This window comes from Vanacampus margaritifer, chromosome 7 (genome assembly GCF_051991255.1).
Source record: "Vanacampus margaritifer isolate UIUO_Vmar chromosome 7, RoL_Vmar_1.0, whole genome shotgun sequence".
NCBI classification, from domain to species: Eukaryota; Metazoa; Chordata; class Actinopteri; order Syngnathiformes; family Syngnathidae; genus Vanacampus; species Vanacampus margaritifer.
This window is the reverse complement of record NC_135438.1, coordinates 23,198,013-23,214,325: the sequence shown is the minus strand read 5'-3', so window position 1 is coordinate 23,214,325 and position 16,313 is coordinate 23,198,013. Positions and strand designations below refer to the sequence as shown.

At 38.4% G+C, this 16,313-nt stretch overlaps 1 protein-coding gene across 31 annotated transcripts in view; it reads right to left on the bottom strand.

The window, feature by feature from the left end:
* Positions 1 to 16,313, bottom strand: part of rims1b (regulating synaptic membrane exocytosis 1b) — an 89,631-nt gene that overhangs the window by 24,931 nt on the left and 48,387 nt on the right. For 12 of the 31 annotated variants that reach the window (XM_077571586.1, XM_077571573.1, XM_077571561.1 and 9 more), the window contains 13 exons: positions 13,156 to 13,196; positions 12,357 to 12,467; positions 10,560 to 10,659; positions 7,634 to 7,757; positions 7,485 to 7,541; positions 6,887 to 6,933; positions 6,586 to 6,701; positions 6,358 to 6,488; positions 3,523 to 3,694; positions 3,287 to 3,440; positions 3,037 to 3,093; positions 1,311 to 1,361; positions 603 to 756 (listed from right to left, as the gene is read on the bottom strand). In XM_077571586.1, the coding sequence (XP_077427712.1) occupies positions 603 to 756; positions 1,311 to 1,361; positions 3,037 to 3,093; positions 3,287 to 3,440; positions 3,523 to 3,694; positions 6,358 to 6,488; positions 6,586 to 6,701; positions 6,887 to 6,933; positions 7,485 to 7,541; positions 7,634 to 7,757; positions 10,560 to 10,659; positions 12,357 to 12,467; positions 13,156 to 13,196 (1,315 nt within the window). Of the gene's footprint in view, positions 1 to 602; positions 757 to 1,310; positions 1,362 to 3,036; positions 3,094 to 3,286; positions 3,441 to 3,522; positions 3,695 to 6,357; positions 6,489 to 6,585; positions 6,702 to 6,886; positions 6,934 to 7,484; positions 7,542 to 7,633; positions 7,758 to 8,323; positions 8,328 to 10,559; positions 10,660 to 12,356; positions 12,468 to 13,155; positions 13,197 to 16,313 lie in introns of those variants that run through there. The other 19 variants (XM_077571576.1, XM_077571590.1, XM_077571579.1 and 16 more) reach the window with 9 other exon arrangements.

Genomic DNA, 16,313 nt, shown 5'->3' with positions numbered 1-16,313 from the left:
GTGTACGCCACCGTATGTGAATGGATTGTGGACGCCTGGGCGAACGTGTCTGCTGGCACTGTTGTTTGAGCTTTCGCGAAAGCCGGCATCATTGCTAAACAGCCGCGCGGCAACGAGACTGGCTACGATAATGACGAGGGGGAACCTGGCATGTTTGATGGAGAAATTGCTCAGCTGTTCAATTCAAATACAAAATATGAGGACTTTGATGGATTTGTGGATGAAGACTGATCTAAAAATAACCTGAGTACATTGGTTGAGTAAAGTACAACCGAACTCACTGTTGTGTTGCTCCTGCAACCCGCTTGTTTAGCAAGCATGTGCCCAATAATGCGGTGTGCTTTAAGTATGGGTTACATTAAATAGCCCTCCCGCTTGTCGACCGGTGGTTAAGTGTTTGGTTAAGTGTTCGTCGGTATTCCGGGCTACGTGAACCAACTACTTCATTATTATTCTTTGTTGGCTGTTATTTGTGACTTTCTGACCTTCTCGGGTCTAGTATTAACGTCTGCTGATCTACAAGACATAAAACAATGCTCATATATTGTCAACACAGACAGTGAATGTGACTTGACCGATTTGCAGTGGCAGGTTATACTGACCTTTGCATGGGCACGTGTGCAGGCCGTGACCTCGCCCTGCACGAATCCTCTCGGTGAGGAGATACAGAGCGAGAACGATGCTGAAGGGCACGCTGCTGTTCAGGCACAGTCAACGTACTGCCTCGCTCTCTTTCCCTTGAACTACGCTCTCCTCCTACAAAACACACACACCAATAGCTCAGATGTGTGACCTTCATTATGGACACATTAGTTCTGAGAATTGCACTGCTAACTACCTTAAGGAATGATATGCTTTTGCAGAAGATCAAGATGTTTCACAGGCAAATGACCAATTTATTAGCAAGGCTGAATAGCTCAGTCTGCGATTTTCATTCACACAAGAGGTAAGCTACTTAGCATTTCCTTAAACTTTAAAGTTACAAGTTACATGGAGCAGGGTTTGTCAAAGTGTAGCTATCTTGAGCCCCTCCTAAGAGAACAAAAATGGTTCAAGCTTGCCCTACTTGACCATCACTGCTTTTCCTGCATGATATTTTCTATCCATCCCTCCATTTTGTAGAGGTTTATGTACATCACAGAGACAGACAATCAGATACGGTCTCCTCTATAATTTAAGGACTAAATATTGAACGATTCTTCCTTTCATATAACTGAAATTAGCTGAGCAGATGAAATGTTGTATTATTACTTTTCCCAAGCTGCCGTGCCACCACAAAATGAAGTGCACTTACATTTTGCTTTACTCACCCATAACACACCAATGGGTGGCTGCTGCCATGCAAGGCGCTGCCAGGCCCACTAGGAGTAAATAATGGTTCAGTCTCTTGCTTGTTTGCTTTATTCTCAATACTATTTACAGTGTAGATTCTCACTGAAGGCATCAAAACGTAGAACGAAAACGTGGAGTTATGTACTTAATCAAAAAAAGGGAAATATCTGAAAACATGTTTTAAGATTCTAGTTTCTTCAAAATAGCCACAATTTGCTCTGATTACTGCTGTGCACATTCTTGGCATTCTCACCTCTGGGAAATCCTTCAATACTGTTAGAAAACCATTTCAGGTGACTACTTGTGAAGCTCATCGAGGGAATGCCAAGACTGTGCAAAAAAATCAACAGAGCAAAGAGTGACTATTTTGAAGGAACTAGAATATAAAACATGTGTTCAATTATTGCACCTTTTTTTAAGTACATAAATTCACATGTGTTCATTCATAGTTTTGATGCCTTCAGTGTGAATATACAATGTGAAGAGTCATGGAAATAAAGAAAATGCATTGCATGAAAAGGTGTGTCCAAACTTTTGGCTTTGGTACTTTTATATAAAGTACTTTTGGTACTGCATACACTACTCACAAAAACTTAGGGATATTTGGCTTTCAGGTGAAATTTATGGAAATATAAAAAAAATCACGCTACAGTGATATATCATGAAAGTAGGACATTTATGTAGAAGGATGCACTAGTGATTTCCTCATCTCAAACAATTCATTGAAAAAAAAGTTAACAAAAATGGAGGGTACACGACAACAAAAAATTTCAACGTCTCAATAACTGGTCATGTGCCTTTGAGCAGCTTGACAATGACGTCTGTGTTCACAAGTCAACTGATTGTCTGCTGAGGCATGGCATCCCACTCTTCTTGAAGGGCAGCCCTCAGGTCATTGAGGTTCTGGGGTTGCAGAGTTTTCAGCCTCTACGCGGCGACTCAGCTGATCTCACAGCTTTTCAATAGGATTCAGGTCTGGAGAAAGTGCAGGTCATTCCATTTGAGGTACACACTCCTCCAACAGCCGTTCCTTGATGATGCCACCTCCACGAGCTGGAGCATTGTCGTTTGTGAATTTTGCCGTCCTCGTTAGAGAACTGCAACTTGTGCAAAAAGTACTGAAACATTTAACAGTTGGACATATGCATTCAAAAGCTTAGAGAAGGTCACATGTAAAGGTTTCAATGCATTTTAGGCTTGTCCTAAAATTTCACCTGAAAGCCAAATATCACAAGCCTTTTGTGAATAGTATAAATAATAAATATGTATATATACTGTATATACATAGATATATACATATGTATGAGTGTGTATACTGTAAAACCATATGTAAATATAAGTGTTTTAACTATTCAACTATTTTTGTCAGATATTTGAGGCATGCGGATCAATGAAAGTAGAGTCAGTGGAATGGCAGTGAACTAAAGCTACAGTTCCACATGCACTTAATGTGACAAGTGATTCTACAGTCAGCAGAGGAGGAGAACTTTTTACTGTAGCCCCTGAGATGTAGTACAGTGCAGACCTAAAATACAGCCAAAATAATATACACTACCAGTCCAATAGAAATACATGTAATTGAAGATTTGGGTGCAAGTTGTTAGATTTCAGAGTTTTAGGCGGCAATAATCTGTTCTCTCACCCAGTGCTGGGTGCCCATAGGCTGCTACAAGGCAACATGTAGTAACCGTGCCCCCTACCCACCTTTAGTCATTATCAATAAACCATCATCAAACTCTGTATCAATGATGCGATGAGACCCTGCACTCACGCACACACATACAAAAGACGATCAGATTGTGAGGGTCTGCATCTTGTGCATCAAGGGACAAATCATCAATGTCATAAGAAAAGCTAAGACCCCCCCCCCCACACACACACACACACACACACACACACACATGAAAGCATACTTTCGGTTCTCAAGCTGACAGAATGCTGTTAAAACACATACTTTGTAGTTTCTTGCTAGGGCTGTCTCCATGGACATGTCTGCGTGGAAGGTATGGGGACGGCTGAGGCAAAGGTATCGAGGACACGTCATGTGTCTGCAGTTTATACCAGTGAGGAATGTCGTCTAACAGGGCAGTCTCCAACTCTATTAGGATCTGAGGTGAAGATGGATACAGAGGCTAGTTGTGAGCATGAACCAGTTCAAGGACTTGGATGGTTTGTGGGCCTCAAACCTACCTCGCCCATGAATTCACTTTCCTCTTCCTGGACCCTGGGTTGGTCCCAGACGGTGATCTCCAGCATGCGTTCGCGAAAGTCTCGCCGGTGAACATGGGAATATATGAAGGTCTGATTCCACTTGGGCTCTGCACTCTTTTTCACCGTTTTAGTCCGTCGTTTACTCTTGTCACTGGAACAGAAACATTAATATTATTACCATGGGGCATAAACAGTATAGTGTACACTAGAAGGTTTTGATGCACAGTGGTGTTTTTTGTCAACTTGGTTGTAAAGGATTTTGCTGAAAAATACAGCAGAAAAAAACGTCAAGAATACAGTCAGAAAGTCAGGCAGACAAATGCATCCCATCCATCCATCCATCCTCAATACTTCTCATTATGGTCACCGGTCAGCTAGACACAGCTGTCACTAGGCAAGAGACGTGCATTTAAACCCTGGACTGATTGCAGGGCACACAAACATTCACTAATCAGTCACCATGAGCAATTTAGAGTCTGACTCTTCAGTTAACTAAGCATGAATGTTTCTGGAATGTGAATGGTAAGCAGAGTGCTCTGAAAAAGCCCAGGGAGAACATGCAGACTCCACACATGAGTGCCTGAGCCGAGGGTGAGACAGAAGCTCTCGCCGGTAATGAAGGTTTGTTAATCACTAGCTAATTCAGGCACACACACATATTAAGGAAATTATTTCCATGACATGGTTCAGGATTATGACAAAAGGCTATTTGTAGCCTGTTTATCTTAGGATCCTTTCATAAATAATTCACTTTCTCTGGTCTGTTCATGCCTACTGTTATTTGTTTAGTGTTCCAATAGTAAAAATTCAAACCCTACAAAAATATTTCACTAAAAAGCATGTGATGTTAGTTTTTTTTCTCAAATTGATCACAAGAATGTAGACAAGACAAAGGTTTTCCGCATGAAAAAGTAAGGGATAAGTGATAAAGCAGCAGGAATAAATACAAAAAATAAATAAAATAAATTCATTCATTCATTCAAAAAGTGCATCAAAAGTGGCATTTGTTGATAACTTTAGTCATTATCTGGATCATTTGGCAGGCCATTACACACTAGCAAGAAACCAAATGTAAGTTAAAAGCACACATATTTTTTCTCATTCAATGGAGTGTAAAGAAGATGTTCAAGGCAGCAAATGTTGAATATGTATTATCCACACATGCAACGACAAGTTCATTAAGTCAATGGTCTGTTCCGTTTACAGGCCACCTGTAGTTATTTCACCATAATGATATACAAGCGCATGCTATACCTCAGAATGGAAAGAAGACCCAGCAACACTGCCATTTACATAAAAAAATATATATTTGCTGGCTAGGGCTGGACAAAATTCAAAATTTCAGAATTCAATTCAATGGATGAATTTGAATTTGAATTGACTTCACTCCCCAGGATGTTGAATTGAATTTCAATGACAGGAGGTGCAACTGAATACAACACAAATTGGAGAAATTCATTCTCAACACATATCAGTTGTAATGAGACTTTTAACATACATTTTCCTTCCAATTTGAAGTACTGTACACAGAATAAAAATAAGTACTGTCGAAATTTCCTTAAAGTAGGAACACTTAGTAATATATTTTTATTTCAAACTAATGAAATGAAACAATGTTTAGGGGCAGGATCAGGAAGTTTGGCCATTTTCAGGCTGGTCTCGGATGATTTGTTTTTCAATGTCAGTTTTTCAATGTCAGTTTTTCAATGCGCGGCACGGTGAATGACTGGTTAGCACGTCCGCCTCCCAGTCCAGAGGACGTGAGATCGAGTCCGGGCTTCGGCCTTCCTCGGTGGAGTTTGCATGTTCTCCCCGTGCTTGCGTGGGTTTTGTCCGGGTGCTCCGGTTTCCTCCCACATTCCAAAGACATGCATGGCAGGTTGATTGGACACTCCAAATTTTTCATAGGTGTGATTGTGAGTATGGTTGTTTGTCTCTGTGTGCCATGCGATTGGCTGGCAACCAGTTCAGTGTGTACCCCGCCTACTGCCTGAAGCCAGCTGGGATAGGCTCCAGCAACCCCTGCGACCCTTGTGAGTACAACCGTTTAAGTGGATGGATGGATGGAAGTTTTTCAATTTCAGTGATCTGTCTTATTTGAGTAGACTTTTAATGTTAATGAAAAATAGTTACTATAATTAAGTGTTGTGTTAGTGTACATAAAGTCCTTAAAATAATGTTTGTATGAAAATCATGTTGTAAATAAGCTTATACTGTAAAGCTTCATTGATAAATACGCTTTAATTTTGCATCATGAATTTTTCTGAATGTCATGGAATTCAAATTCTACTTCCTTCAGTTCAAATTTTAATTGCAATGCTGCTTCCTGTTTGCCACCTCAATTCAAATTCAAATGTAAGAATTGAACTGGAATTTTTAAATTGAAGAATTCACTACTGAATTTCATACAGCCCTGACGCTGACCATATTGGTGGAGGTTGGTTGGCTTTGAGCTCTCACGTGAACAGCACTAGCATGCATTTAGACGAGATTAGTTGGTGTGCATCAGAGTTTGCTTGTTGTGTTCATAGTAGACCAACTGAACCACACCAAGCAGGAAACAAACTAGAGTTCGATTAAGACAAAGTGCACCCTCACAATTCCCATTTGGGCAGTTCACATTTTTTTCTGAAAGCCATTCGACCAACGTCCTGTATAGTCAGCATTCATTTTAAAATTAAATGGCTCTATAGGCATCTCATTTTTTGTATTCATGAAAGAACTACATAAGGCATCCAGAGTATAATTCTGTTTGGTCAGCTGGCCAATGCCCCACTTGTCCCTTATATGCAATTGCATCTGAGCAGTCTGTACCTTCTGTCAGGCAGGAAGTACATCTTGACATATGGGTTGCGAGGTCGTCCATCCGGTCGGGATGGCAGGTCTATGGCTTGAAGGACGTTGACGATGAGCTGATGCCCTACTTTGTCATACCACAGTTTCACCTGTAATGTTATTTGGAGGCATTTAACCCCTGTCTGTATCCATACAACTATTTAGATGAAGTATCAATTGGTTCATGTCCCTGATGTATGTACTTACCGACAGTTGTCCAGGCAGCACCAGAGGAAGGTCTCTGAGTGTTCCTGGGCTTGTTGGGGACATCACTGATATAGATGGACGGTCCATTTTCTGTGACTCAAAGGAACTAGAACCTGCTAAAGGACGGTGAGTACAATACCCAATGATGTAAAACAAAAATGGAAACAACAGGCACTCCAAGAAAAGACAGTTGACACAAAAAAAAAGGCTAAATTTTGTTAAGAATCTCCTCAAATCAGACAAATGCGCCACCATTTTATTTCACTATTTAAAAAAAGAATTACCATTATTGGATACTTACTGGATTCAAGAGGAGGATGTGATGACTCTGGGATTCTAGGAATGTCCCTGTGAAAAGACAAAATTCCCCAACATTTGTCATCTTTCAAAGAACAAGTATCAATTTAATATCAAGCAACAGTAACACAAGAAAAAAAAGGTAATATTCAAATAATGTACAATATATAGTGTATGTATGTATGTATGTCAGTGTTTCCCACAGATTTGAAATCTACTTGGGTGGGTGGTCACCTCTAGCCTCACAATCCACAAGTGAGTGACGGCGAACTAACGTTACATGCGGTATATCCAGTCTCGACACGTTTTTTCTTCTTATTTTTAAATACATTTTTAATAGATTTCCTCAAAAACGTCTTGGGTGGTGGCCAGTTCACTTGGGTGGCTCACCCAAGTATCAATATGGTGTGGGAAACACTGTATGTATGTATGTATGTATGTATGTATGTATGTATGTATGTATGTATGTAGGCCTATGTATGTCTATGTTAAACATGATGGGGAAAAAGCAGGATAACAATGACAAGGGAAAATCTATCATTTAAAGGATTTGAGGTGAGTTGTGGGGACAGGGTCTACCAATTAAATTTGACACTACTTACTGATATGCTTTATATACTTTTCTCAAGAGGTTTTTGGACATAATTCGGTGAATAGAACTTTTAGATAAAAGGAGAAATTAAAAATATCTGTCAGAATTTTTTTTCCAGCTAGAATAATGATTTTTCCGCACTAATGAAGCCAATCTTACCCTATGGGTCTTGAAACAACTAGTTCCACTTGAGGCTCAGCTTTTGATTCAAGAATTATGTTGTACACCTCTTTCTTCGTTGCTCCTGGCAAAGACTTCCCATTCCACTGCAACACCTCATCACCTGGAACAAAGATTGCAGGACCAGGAATGTGAATATATTGATTTTGCCTTTACAGCTGCTAGAAGTGTTAATTTCAGGAATGTTGACGAACACTCAATAACAGTACACTACAGCGATACAAAGAATCAAATCCATCCATCCATCCATTTTCTTAACCGCTTTTCCTCACAAGGGTCACGGGGGGCGCTGGAGCCTATCCCAGCTGGACAAGATTCTTCCAATATTATGATATAATAAAAAGTACTTGGACCCTCTGTTTTTTTTTCAATCCTTGCTATAGAACATCAAGAAAGACTCAATGTATTTGGTGTGCCAATAACTGAGAATTCTCATACAACAAATAATGTGTAGCTGGTAAACTGTATGATTGTTGACTACTAGATTCTCTGCACAGTGTTGCCCCATTAATTATTTGACTACTCAATTACTAGTCTTGAATGTTGCCCAGGAAATGGGTGGGAGAGCCTGGATGTGCACATGGCAACAAAAGCAGGGTAAATGTGCCGGTCTGGATGGCTAGCTCAGCTAAAAGCTAGCAAGCTCACTGGACAATAAAATGGACTTACTTTGCCTGTGTTTGGGGGGGCTTCAGAGCAGATTGTTTTCAGTGCACAAACTGGTAAATGAACAGGGAAGAAACTCCTTAGGAAGTTGACCTAGAGGAATATACTTTATCTATCTATCTATCTATCTATCTATCTATCTATCTATCTATCTATCTATCTATCTATCTATCTATCTATCTATCTATCTATCTATCTATCTATCTATCTATCTACATACCTGTCAACCTCTGCCGATAACTGCCCTTATAAATGATTATGATTCCCCTTACAACCCCCAAAAAAACCTTACAAACACCGTACGACGCATGTTTACTCGCGGTAACCAGACAGTGTAATAGAAATAACAAAGGTAATTTGCATACAAAGTCTTTTATTCAATTTAAAAAGTTTACAATGCAATAAACTGTGCCTTCAGTGCTTCCTATTGTAAGCCAATGTGCATGATTTAGCAGACTTTATCTGCTCTAATGAGGGTCTCACGACCTCTGCCGATAACTGCCCTTATAAATGATTATGATTCCCCTTACAACCCCCAAAAAAACCTTACAAACACCGTACGACGCATGTTTACTCGCGGTAACCAGACAGTGTAATAGAAATAACAAAGGTAATTTGCATACAAAGTCTTTTATTCAATTTAAAAAGTTTACAATGCAATAAACTGTGCCTTCAGTGCTTCCTATTGTAAGCCAATGTGCATGATTTAGCAGACTTTATCTGCTCTAATGAGGGTCTCACTTGTGAGCAACAGTTGTCACAGTTCAATTTCATCTGTAATAAAGAAGTAAGAGTGTCTGTTCCCATTGTCTTTCTGTACTCTGTATGAATTTTCCTCACATGGCTGAAAACCCGCTCGCTATCAGTATTACTGTGAGGAAGGCTGAGTAAAATTAGATACATCTTTCTCATCAGTGGAAAGCGATCCAGCCCCAAACCAGTTTTCATTTTGAACACATGAGGCCAAAATGTCTCTGGACGAATTGGTTGTCCATCCTGACTTTTCTGAGGGAGAAGATAATCAGGTATTAGTTGATAGTCTTCCCATTCATCTTTTAATTGTTCCTGATCAAAGTCTGGTGTAAACCTGTTTGCAAGCTTAACAATACTTGTGTAATCCAACATCTCTCTCTTTCTTGGGTCCAACACCACCAAGTCACTCAGTATTGTTAATGGGACATGTGAATTGTTTTTTTTCACATTCTCCACGTGTCCGGCAGTTTTAAAGTGGCTCTTCAGATCGTAAAATCCACTCGCAGCAACTTTCACGTCTTTATTGCAAGGGACAAAGAATGAGAATTGAGTGCCTCTTAACGATGCTTTAATCCAGCCAGCATATTCACCTTGAAGTAACTCCCATTCTTTCTGGTGTCGACCCGATCCTTGAGTTCTTCGTTTCTTACTAGGTGGCTCCTCCATGCTTGCTTCCACGATATTTACTCTATGTATATCTACGCATGCGCATGTCAGCGCATTTTTTTTCCCCCGTACAGAAGTCGGTGTACGGCGTACATGATTTGAAATGGTAAAAAAACGTATAAAATACGTATAAAACGTACAAGTTGACAGGTATGTATCTATCTATCTATCTATCTATCTATCTATCTATCTATCTATCTATCTATCTATAGCGTCAGGTAGAATGCATCTCCAAAACCCTCACTTCATCAGCCATAAACATTGCATTGTCAAAAAGACACTTTAAACACTTTAGATTGGTCAACACTTTGTTAAAATAACACACCCAACATACGGTGTGACCAATAGTATCGAGAGAGAGAAAAACAAGCAAACATTAAATTGACCAAATTTGGACATGGGTAGATCCAGCACATCATTTGGGTAGCATCTTCCAGAGTTAAAGAAAAGCACACTACTGCACATAGTGAAGCACTGTCACATTTTAACCAAGAAAAACACATAATTAAAGTATTACAATATCGTATTGTACTGTATATTGATATTTTTCTGTAATTACATTCATATTAATGGAGAATTAGTAAAACATATAATAAAAGTTTTTTTACACTGTTAAAAAAAATAAATAAATATATATATATATATATATATATATATATATATATATATATATATATATATATATATATATATATATATATATATATATATACATATATATGTGTGTGTGTATATGTGTGTGTGTTTTTTATTTTTACTATTTTTGCACGCAATGAGGTAAATTTATTAATAGGTGGAGAATTAGAGAAAACCTGCTCACCTGCTCTTAGATGTCCCACGACATCTGCCAGGCTTCCTTTTTTTACTTTGGTGATAAAGGCCCCAAGTCTTCCAGTCTCTGTCATCTTCCCACCTACAACCTACACAAAAAAGAGGACTGAGACTAAAGGCATATATACTAATAGAAATACTCCCTCTTAGGCGAGATGTACTGTTTTAATAACTGTACATAACATATTCTCACATTCATACATTTTTTAACCAAAATGGGTAAAAATGCACAGAGATAAATTTCATTTTTTGTTTTTCTTTTTTAAATGAAAACGTTAAGGCTTAACATTTTTTTTTATCAATCACAAAGAACCCACTGACATCCTTACAGATGGGAAAAAACAATGTAGTTATAGGAATTTGTTTCACATGCCCTACATTCAATAAAGGCATGCCCTCCATGCCCACTTAAGTAATTTCTCGAGAATCGCAAAAAAACAAAAACAAATTCGATACTAGGTATTATGCATAGGTCTCGGAGGGAGGAAAACTACATTTTGTCACATTGTATAGACGATTACTGGTACCAAGGGGTTGTGAAAAAGGTGTACTTTCTTTTCAATATGATATTTAATGTCAAATGTTATAAGAATCGATTAGTACATTCCACTTCTTTGCTTATGTCCTTGGAGCTTTGCATAGTTTTGATAAGAATCGGTAAAAACAAATTTTGCTACTCACCACGAATCACCGAGCATCGTAATCCCGCCATTTGATAGCTGTCATCATATCTGTTTTGACCCCATCCTTTTGACGTAATGTGGCACCAGATTTAGCGTCTTCAATTACTAGCATCTTCGATTACGAAATGCTCATCCGTGAATTTGTAACATATCTTGCACATGCATATAATTATAATAGTTATAATTACATGCATTATAATATAACTCCTAAGAATAATTAAGTTATTCTGTCTACGCAAGTATCAGCACATGCACAGCAGAGTTAAGTAGGCGTTTACAATTTCCCGTACTTCAGAGAACTTTAAAATGTCTTTGAAAAAACTAAAAAAATACCAATTTACTATGCGAACAGTATTTAAATTTTGCCTTGTACTGTAACTTGCAATGGTCGTTAAACTAACCTTAAGGCTGAGCCGCAGCTTACAAGCGGGTCGCTGGGCAAGACACTGCGAATTCACAGTCCCTAAAGCTTGACTGCAGCAGTAGAGGGTGCCAATGACTCTGAAACATTCATTGAGTGTTTGAATACAGTTCACAGTTGGATGTAGACTGTAAATATCTGTGTGGAACGTGGCCAAGAATATGGCGGCCGCATTATTTTCATGGCAGCGATTCTGTGTTGACTTGTTTATGTAGCCCTACATAGTATAAAACCAGCAAATTGGGGAGCGTATTATTCATGAGTACAAAGAAATATCAGAGGCTTTTTGAGAGGCTATTTTAGGATGCGCAAGATATTCGAGATATTGCATGTTATTCTCTAAAAATTATACATACTGTATGACTTTACTTATTTTTCAACAAGAGTTAACTGTTAGCTGAGGAGAGATCCCTATATTTGCACGAGTTCACAATAAAGAACGTTCATTGCCTTGTACTGATTCAGAAACAACCGCTAACCACAAGAGGTCGTGAAAACAAAGACAGTGTTCAACAAATAAGGTATATGTTTTGTTAACATTCAACCATGGCATACTGTAGGTCGATTATTATTATTATTGTTGTATAATCACTCAACCAATCAATTAATCAATCAACCAACCAACCAACCAATCAATCAATCAATCATTTGCCACAGTGTTATTTCATGTTACGCTGCTTACTTTTAGGCCCAGGAGTGACCCAGCTTCTCGTGGCATGGCCGTTCTCTTGCTCAGAGTGATGCGTCCAATCATATGATCGCCCTCTTTCGATGGTTGCCAAGTTACTGGATGCTAAAGGGATCAGACACAGTGATACAAGCAAAAAGAGAAATAAAAGTTATTTTCTATTCACCGTAATTTTTCGAGAACTAAACACTGTACAAACCCCCAAATCAACCGTCTAAAGCAGATGTTTCCAATGTATCAATTTCTTCTGTTCAAACATGTTGTGCATGTTTTTAATGCTCGAACACAGTCTCAATATACACAATAGGACATGTTGGCTGAGAGTCAGCCTCTTTTTCACTGCTTTGGGCAATCTCCTCCCGCCACTCAATATTTGGGAGATGTGCTCTTTGAAGTGTACATTGAGTATGACGAACTATATACAGTGGACCCCTGCATACTCGCGTTACAGCACCCGCAGATTCACCTATTCGCGGGTAGATGTGGAACGTATCACCTGCAAAAAGTGAGGGAACACTGTAGTATCATTTGTCTATAAAATTGTTGTTAGTACACCTCTGTTAATATTCCTTGCGCACTCTCTGGCAATAAGAGTGCCACTACCATATACTGTAGTCTATAAGCAATTATATTGTATTTTCTTTTGCAAAAAAAAGTGTGCTATTCTTAAGAAATTTCGGTCATTTGTTTTTCTCCAGACATTATTTTAATTAGTTAATTTGATCGACAAATTAGTAACTTACAAACTATCATGCACAAATTAACCTATAATAAATATTCTACTAAAACTTACATGCCACACTGTAGGATCAAGTGGATGACAGTCCCAGTCACCTGCACAAAGTAAAAAGATAAATAGTTTTACTGATTCTGCCATATCAAGAATAAAAAGCAAAATAAACCACTCGTGTTTAAGAGCTACAGTTTGCAAATGTAGTGGTGCACAGATACCTAAGTAAAACATTGCAACTAACATAATTTTAATGGTACAAATGTTTCCCAATGGGCCATTTCACAAATCTTCTAACCTTTTTATCATTTTTAGGGAAAGTGTCACCATGTCAAGGAGAGACAAAAAGAACAGCGCTGTTTAAAATAAATTCAACTCCAAAACGTCATTCGTGAAGGTAAATGTTGATGACTTAAGGCTTTAGCATGAATTATTTTCTCCTTTTTCTCTCTCAATCAGTATAGTTCCTGACACAGCTATTTATATCTTGTGATTTTTTTTGTATTTATAACTATTTTTTGTCCGTATGGAAAGTAAAATTACTCATACATTTGGGTATATCTCCTATTCTTTTGTAAAGGTTGCTCAGGAGTAAAAAAGAAAAAGAAAAAGAAAAATTGTTGCATTAGTTTTCCTAGGCACGGTAAGGTTTTATTTCTATGGCACATTTCATGCACAATGTGCTGTACATAAGGAAAGACACAACACCTACAGTACATGCATCAACAAACACAACAAATAACGACATTCAGAAGCAAAGCAGAGAAAATAAAAAATGCTTACAAGAATTACTTAAAAGTACATGCATCCTAGAGATTTTGAAAATTCAAACAACCAAGTAGAGTACTCCCGGTCATTTTACTTGGAATGCAAAGGGAAGTTCCTCAGCAAAAATCACATGCCTATTTACTAAAAAGTAAAGTATTTACTTAAGAGTTTGACAAGCACAGTAGCTCCTCTTCATCGAAACAGCTACATTCTAGCACCACGAGTTAGACGACTTGTCACCCAGCAACGGCTCCATGATGGGAGGGTTGTTGTATGTAAACAGCTCTTGATTGACAAACTGAACTTCGGTAGTGAAAACGATTAGAATAGAATAGAGGACATATAAAGTGATTCAGTTTGGTCACTTAAAACAACACCTTTGAGGGGGCCACATACCAGCAAATTAGCAGAACCTTGACGTGAAAGAGACATACAGAGCAATCCATAAATAGAGGAGAGTGAGATGAAATAAGACCCTAAGTTCTTCGGAGGCTAATCTTTATTATGTTTAACTGGGTGAGAACGAGAGCTGCATGTCCAATCTTTTCTGTTACTATTTCCTATTTTTAAGGGTACACCATTTGCAGGCATGAGAGCGGAAAACAGTAGGCGTGAGAAGCTGCGCCAGCAGCATTAAACATACAGGTCTGTTGTACTGGACCACTTTACAATGACAAAGGTAGAAAGTCTTATATAATAAATACGACAGTGTGCAAGCAACTCATGTTGTGTACTCTATAGCATAGTAACGGCAATGTCAGCTCATCTGTGGAGACTTTTAACCCCCACAGTTTATAAGAGCCTTACAGTGATGAGTCAAACAGGGAATATTCAATACAGGCTTCCATGACTGTTCATTATATGACCTCAAGATGAAATGCTCAGTGTTACATTTGGTACCCTCAACTGAAGCTCTGTCATCAAACGTTTGAAATTTGGTATTTTGGAAGCAGACCAGGTGAGCCTCAGATGGCCGCAGTTTCCAGGAGGTAGCATATATGGATAGAGGAGGCTGGTTATGTACTCGTAGGTAAGGTATGGTGGGGTCAAGGCATGCTGAGATTTGAACATACTGCATGTTTCACGACTGTATAGAAACAGATAAGAAAAGATGAAAAAACTAATACATACTGTAGTTACCATATTTAAAAAAAATACATTTTGAAATATCGTTCATCATTGACCATTTAGGGGAAAATTTAACTGGGCTCACATTATATACTTCATATGCAGTATAAAGAGGGATATAGGTATAATGTATGCTCAATCTATCACCACTATTGGCTGTGTGTTGCAAAATTTAAAAGCCGTATTTGTTGCAAAAACAATGTACATCTGTTTTAAAGGGTATGCATATTTTAGGCCAAATAGTAAATAGACAAAAGTTTTACCTTTTGCAACATTTTACAAAATGGTTTGGTGTGTTTTGATTAGATACAGCACATCACAATATACAGTATTCAAAGCAGGAGTAATCATATGTTTTGTTAGCACAATACATTTTACCTCATTTGTGTCAAGTCACAGGAAGAGCTACATACGAGGGTAAATGTTTGAGACACGAGAGTAACTCACAAACTACCCATTACCAGTCTCTGAGTTATAATAATCTGGATTAAAACATCTGGAACCTAACCCTACCGTCATCAGTGAGAGAAGTAAGCATTTCTTTCTCTCTACTGCCTCCATTAAACGGATGCCCTATATATGCCGGTACTTTCTAGCACAGTCAAACATCACTTGCACAGGTGTGAGTTCGAGAATACGATAAAAAGGTAGCCAAAAATTTTACAACATGCGACCGTGCATTGACTTTAGCTTCTGCATCTGGCAGTTCGTCAAGCATTACATAGCAATAGAAACACTGACCTAATTCCATAAATCTGATGGCCTAAATCACAGGGTCTGTCCAAATAAAGGAGCGCTGTCCTTAAAGCAGCAATAGCCACGCCACAGAGGTGTAAATGACACCATACCGCAACGTGCTATGTGCAGGATCTATCCCGTGAGGATGTGGTTATTGTCTTCCATAATGTAATATCCAGTTCTACTTTATAAACTATATGTATACAAACCATGAGAAGATGCGGGATTTGTCATTGTAATTCTACTGCACAAAGTTTTCATAACACTTTTTCTATACCACCCAAAATGGGTATGTTGCATCAGGAAGGACCTCAAGCATAAAATTTGGGCCAAACATGAGTGAAAATCGCAGTAACAACTTTACTGTGTTTAAATAAGTTTAATGACCCTCCAAATTCCTTGTCATGCCATTGGCACACACAATGGGATACAGGCATAACCTCAATGTGCTTATGGAGATTATGAGAATTCAACAAATAAGACTTTTTTTCCTATTTTCTTAGGAGAGATTGCAAGATTATGGATAAGCGTGTGAGCTTGGTAAAAGCTGCTTCAACAAAACAGAGTTTTGGTGACTATAAAATGAG